Source organism: Copidosoma floridanum, unplaced genomic scaffold, assembly GCF_036245765.1.
Source record: "Copidosoma floridanum isolate Cflo_tuat_1 unplaced genomic scaffold, Cflo_Japanese_pri ptg000031l, whole genome shotgun sequence".
Lineage (NCBI taxonomy): Eukaryota > Metazoa > Arthropoda > Insecta > Hymenoptera > Encyrtidae > Copidosoma > Copidosoma floridanum.
The window spans coordinates 545371-551414 of NW_028321908.1; the positions used below are offsets into that span (position 1 = coordinate 545371).

At 45.6% G+C, this 6044-nt stretch overlaps 1 protein-coding gene across 1 annotated transcript; it reads right to left on the reverse strand.

Moving 5' to 3' along the window:
* Positions 1–312: 312 nt before the first annotated feature.
* Positions 313–5565, reverse strand: LOC149373383 (uncharacterized). Its single transcript, XM_089597213.1, has 3 exons — positions 2731–5565; positions 1835–2493; positions 313–1690 (listed from the first exon to the last, which is right to left on the reverse strand). The coding sequence occupies exons 1-3, from the start codon at positions 5563–5565 to the stop codon at positions 313–315; spliced, it is 4872 nt and encodes a 1623-aa protein (XP_089453339.1).
* Between the last annotated feature and the right edge of the window lie 479 nt (positions 5566–6044).

The window sequence follows — 6044 nt, forward strand, 5'->3', positions numbered from 1 at the left end:
ACTCGCTTGTAAGAAAGAAAAAAAATAAAAGAAATTATCTAAATTTTACGTAAACATAATAGTTGAAAAGTCCTTTGGTAGGCAAAAGTACTAAAGATAAGCTATCGCTAATAGAAATAATAGGTCAAATTTGAATCTTTAAATGTAAAAGAAAAGAAAAAAAAAAAAAATGTTCAATCCAGAATGATTAAGGGAAGAGTTACGAATAACATCTAATTAGTAGAAAAAACTAACGGTCAGAATCATGAAAAAAAAACAAAGTAAACTATAGAACTTTTAATATGTCAACTGTTAGTGTCACCTTCACTGCACTTAGTCACTAGCTTGGTTCTTGAAGTGATCTTGATAACAACGTTGAAGCTCCGATTCAGTGGGTAGTTTCACCAATTTGACCACTGGTCGCTTAAAGGTGGATGTGGCCGTCTGTACAGTTACTGCACGTACCAAATTGTCATCCCCTTTGTGAGTTATCGTCACCCGACCCAATGGCCAATGGCTTGGCAGAATACTGTCCTCCTTTAAGAGAACGATGTCTCCGACCTGTAGATTTGGCTGGGGCTTCAGCCACTTGTTTCGGAGCTGCATGTGATGCAGCACCTCCTTTTTCCACCTGGCCCAAAAGGAGTCTCTGAGGTTAGTCAGTAGTCTCCAACGGCTGACTCTGTTTGACGAAGTTGGCTTCTCACAGTAGGGCTCAGGGTAGGCCAGTAATGAAGAACCCACTAAAAAATGCGCTGGAGTCAGAGCGACAGCTAAAGCTTCGTCGGAGCTGAGGGGACAAAGAGGGCGTGAGTTCAAGCAGGCCTCTATCTTGGCACATAAAGTTGCCAATTCTTCAAAGGTGAAGGTTGATGTTCTGACCACCCTCTTGAAGTGGTGCTTGAAGGACTTGACTGCTGACTCCCATGTGCCGCCAAAGTGCGGCGCTCGAGGAGGTATGAATGTCCACTTTATCCCTCTCATGGCTAGCTGGCTGTTGACGCCCTCGACAAATGCAGATGACTCGTTGAACAATTTGTTGAGCTCCGAGGCAGCTCCCTTGAATGTTGAGGCGTTATCTGAAATTAAAGTCGAGCAAGTACCTCTGCGTGCACAAAAACGGCTAAACGCTGCCAAGAAAGCGTCAACGGTCAAATCTGATACCACCTCAATATGTATGGGCTTAACCACCATACATATAAAGATTACCACGTAACCTTTAGTACTTTTAGCCCCTCTGCCTTTAGAGAACAGGATTGACAGGGGCCCCGCGTAGTCAAGCCCTGTAACTGTGAAAGGCCGAGTTGGGGTTAGACGATACGCTGGAAGTTGTCCCATTAGTTGACTTGCGTTCTTGGCTTGGTGTCGTGCGCAAGAGACACACTGGTGAAAAACTGCCGTGATGACTCTCGTACCCCGAATTATCCAGAACGTCGAGTTGAGAACCGAGAGCATCAACTGAGGGCCTCCATGAATGGTTAAACTATGAGCTTCCTGAACGAGTCTTTTGGTCAGCAAACAGCCTCCTGGGAGTATGATCGGGTGCTTTTCTCCGTAGGTTAGAGTAGAGTGATCAAGCCGACCTCCAACTCGGATCAAGCCTTGCTCACAGATAAACGGGTGTGAGCGTCTTAAACTGCTCCGTTTGGTCAGATCTTTGTCCTCGAGTAAGCGACGTCTATCATCGGCAAAGTGACAAATTTGAGCCGCTCTGAAGCAAAATATTCATGCAGCGTTGATCTCATCCACCGTTGGTGGTCCGTGATTTCTCTGGCCACGAGAAAGTTTGGCATTGATTTGCCAACGTTTGATGTAGGCAAGAATTCGTAGAATTTTTAAGAAACTAGTGGTTTGCTTAAGTGAGGGTAAGCAAAGAGATTCGAGTGGTCTACTAGGTTCGTGAGTGTCCACCAGTTCCTTGGCGAGGAGGGCATGAACTTCTTGCTCGTCCATTCGAGAGCGTGGCCACTCTAACTCGGGTGATGTGAGCCACGCAGGACCATTCCACCAAAGATCAGAGTTTGAGATTTCTGATATTGTGAATCCCCGAGTTGCGCAGTCCGCTGGGTTCTGGGCCGACCTTACATGCCTCCAAGGGGCGTCTGGAAACGAGGAGATGATCTCGCTTGCCCTATTTGCGATGAAAGTCGGCCACTTGGAAGGCTGACCCTTAAGCCACTCCAAGACGATTTGAAAGTCGGTCCAAAAATTAACAGTCGTTGGTGGTCGACGTAGACTTGCCAGAAGCTGTGCAGCAAGCCTGGTGAGAAGTAAGCCTCCACACAACTCTAACCTTGGCAGCGAAACTACTCTTAGTGGGGCCACCTTCGACTTTGCTATGAGCAGGGTCGCTTTATTCCCAGGTAGCACGAAGTAGAGGCAAGCTGCATAAGCTTGTTTGGATGCGTCGGCGAACCCGTGAAGATGCCACTCGCTAGAGGTAGTTGAGCCGGTCCACCGTGGTATAGCAATTTCAGCCACTTGAGCTAGATCGCCGCGAAAATGCAGCCAGCGCTAAAGCAATGGATCGGGTAGTGATTCATCCCAGTCCAATTTGTGAAGCCAAAGTTCCTGTAACAGTATTTTCGCGACGACAAGCACTGGGGCTAACAAACCTAGAGGGTCAAACAACCTTGCGATTTCAGAAAGCATTGTACGTTTTGTAGATTCAGTTGCATGTTTGGGCGTTGACACCCGAAAATTGAAATGATCTGTTTTTGTATTCCAAAACAACCCAAGAGTAGATATCACCTCGTTCAATTTCACCTCCTCGTTCAATGTGTTGCTTGACAGGAGTCCATCGAGTACGTAGGGCTGATTGGACGCCCACTTGCTTAGTTTCATACCCGCAGACGCAAGTAGGGAGATGAGCTGATCCCTTATATGACGAGCTCCTTCCAGATCATCCGAGCCAGCAAAGATATCATCGACGTAGAGCTGATACTGAAGAATGGCTGCGGCTTCTGGGTGTGTCTTTTCTCCCTCTAGTTCAAGCTGCCTCATAACTCGCAGAGCTAGAAAAGGAGCAGATGCCGTCCCGTACGTCACTGTCGTAGTCCTGAACTCCTGAACTGGCTGTGAATCTTCAGCTCGCCAGAGGATGGACTGCCACTTGGTGTCGTCTTGATGGACCTTGATCTGTCGAAACATTTGGACTACGTCCGTAGTAAAAGCATATCTGAAAAAACACCATTGAGTTAAGACAGCCGAAATTTCAGTTTGTAACTTAGGACCTGGCATTAGGACATCATTCAACGAGAGCCCAGTTGAATCCTTCTGGGATGCGTTAAATACAACGCGAATTTTTTTTGAATCGTCTCGCTTGACGACGGCATGGTGAGGCATGAAATAACCCTCATGAGATCTGGCATTTGGTAATACCAATTCCATGTGATTAGAATCCAAATAGTCGAGCATGAAGGCCTTGTAGGCGTCCGAAAGGCTCTCATTGTGCGCTAACCGTTTCTCTAGACGCAGAAGACAAGCGTGAGCGATTTCTCGAGAGCCGGTGAATCTGGGTATTTGCGAGAAGGGAAGACGCACTACAAACCTATCCTGCTCATCACGATAGTGAGTATCAACGAAATGTTGCTCACAGAATTCTTCTTCTGGAGATAGAATCTTTTGGCACCGAATCTCTTCTATCTCCCAGAATTTTGTAAGAAGACTTGAGATCGACGGTTCCGTGTAGGTATGGAAAACCTGAATTGATCTATTTGTTTCAGACAATACTTTCGAATGGGCCTGACCCGTGAGCAGCCACCCAAACACTGATTGTTGTGCAACAGGTGTCCCAATCGGTCCTACCTTTAGACCATCCTTAATGATTGATGCGTAAATGTCCGCTCCTAACACACAATTAACCCTGCCTGGTTTAGAAAACTGAGGGTCAGCCAAAGAAAGTCCTCGAATGTGAGACCAGAGCTGAACCACAAGTCTTCTCGAAGGAATGAGTTTCGTCAACTCATCCAAGACTAAAAGCGCGACGTTTAAGCTGAACTGTGAATCGACTTTGGATTTCACAGATAGGTGCACTTCAGCTTGTGACTTCGACGTGACAGCGCCACCAAGCCCAACAACTGAAATAGCCACCTTAGTAGGTTTTAACGAGAGTTGCTCAACAACTCGTTTGGAAACGAACGATCGCTGTGAGCCAGGATCGATCAAAGCACGAACGGAAACTGAGTTCCCCTTGGAGTTGACTAGCATCACTTGAGCAGTAGCTAGTAAAACCATACTCTCCACAGAAGTTGAGTTAGCTACGATGGATGAGATCGTGGCAGAACACGACGTCGTAGCTTGCTGTGTCGAGTCATTGTGTTCTGAAGAAGAAGTGCAACCAGTCACAGGTTTTGAAGAGCAACCTGGTTTTGTGACGTTAGCACCTGGGTTATCTGGATGAAGCCTAGTATGATGTTTTTCTTGACATATAAAACACCGTTTGGCCGAAGAACATTTATCGGCAAAATGGGAAGCCTGAAGACAGTTCAGACAGAGCTTCTCCTTCTTGCAAAACTGAACCCTTTGTTGGATTGACATGTCTTTGAACTTTTTGCACCCGAAGAGCCAGTGCGTACCAGAGCACAACACGCAAAACGGGTTTGACTTGTTAGGAGTAGAATCAACAGTTTGAGCTGTATGGACAGCCGCTTGTTTTTTACTGACTGACTGAAAACCTGACCGAGCATCGGATTTTTCTGCCGTTGTACGCGACTGCTCCAAACTTTGAATTCTTCGTTCGAGAAACTTAGTTAGATCCATATTTGAAGAGAATCCCTGTTTTCCCTCTTGTGAAATCTCCCAGTTTTCTCGTGAGATAGGATCTAACTTCCGAATGATACAATGAGCAATAAAAGAATCAGCCTGAGCGACCTCACACTCTAAATCTAATAAAGCTCGTACTGTTTCCTCGACCTGATCTAAGAGATCGTTCAGGTCTTGTGCGTTCCGTGCACGAACGTTAGGAAGTTGGATAAGTTTTTCCATATTGTTATAATGCCTGAGTCTTATTTTGTCGTACCGACGAGTAAGCTTTTCCCAAGCAATGGTATAATTAGCATCAGTGATTTCTAAACCCTTCAACCTGTGCGCGGCTTTTCCCTGTACTGAAGCTAACAGGTGTGATAGTTTCGCGACATTTGAGAGGTTCGTTTTGTTATGAACCAGCGAAGTAAAGCGTTGTTTAAAAGATTCCCACTCTTCGTGATTACCGGAGAAAGTAGGTAACGAGAGTGCAGGAAGAGAAATCTGATCAACTACCGCAGGATTAGGCATAGGGTCAATAGTTGGCCGTGGGACCGGCGAAAGATCTTTGATTCGCTTACGAATGACAGATTTGGCATGGGTGTAACTATCTTCCGCTTTTGAGTAACAAATTGATTTGAAATAAACGTGTTCTGCTAAGTTAACCTCGTCAAGATCGTCATGAGATTCGAAAAACTGAGACCAGTATTTTTCCAGCATATCTAAACGGGTCTCAAAATGTTCTAAGGTTTGTCTCTCAACACCTACTTTAGAGGTGGAGTTTTCTAGAAAGTTAACTATGTTGTTGAACAGCTTAACCTGCTTTTTCATTAACTTGTCCATGACGAACAACAAAAACCAACAAAGGTTAACTTAGACAACTGAACAATATGTATTTAGGATAACAACAAAGATAAGCACTGTTTAACAAGACAACAAGCAAAAACGTAATAACAAGCCTGAAGGTGTATAAGATTTCGAAAAAATAAGGAAAAAGCACTACTGGAATGTGAGAGCAAGAGAGAGAGAGAACGTGTGTATACTTACAGTACCTTTCTGCAGAGAGCTTCTCCCCCCGCTCGCTCGACCTCGCTCGATCGTCGAGATATAGGCGCTTACCGCCGCGAAGCCGACGATGGGGTGATGAAAGAGAAGGTGCAGATGTGACGTAATAGAAAAGGACAGCACGATGAAATGGCTGCCTAGTGTAGACGAGATTTTCCTCTCTCCTCTCCTCCCCGTGCCACCGAACCGATTGCCGAAGAAAAGATGGCCGACGTGTTAAACCACGTCGTCGAAAATGGATGCGGGGCCACGAGATT

Excerpts from the sequence above, each read along its gene's own strand:
- LOC149373383 (XM_089597213.1), bottom strand. The coding sequence starts at position 5,565 with ATGGACAAGTTAATGAAAAAGCAGGTTAAGCTGTTCAACAACATAGTT. Across the intron at positions 2,494-2,730 it reads AGGAGGTGAAATTGAACGAG|CGCTGGCTGCATTTTCGCGG; the intron begins GTGATATCTACT and ends CCATTGCTTTAG. Across the intron at positions 1,691-1,834 it reads CTTTGCTTACCCTCACTTAA|AGCGGCTCAAATTTGTCACT; the intron begins GCAAACCACTAG and ends ATTTTGCTTCAG.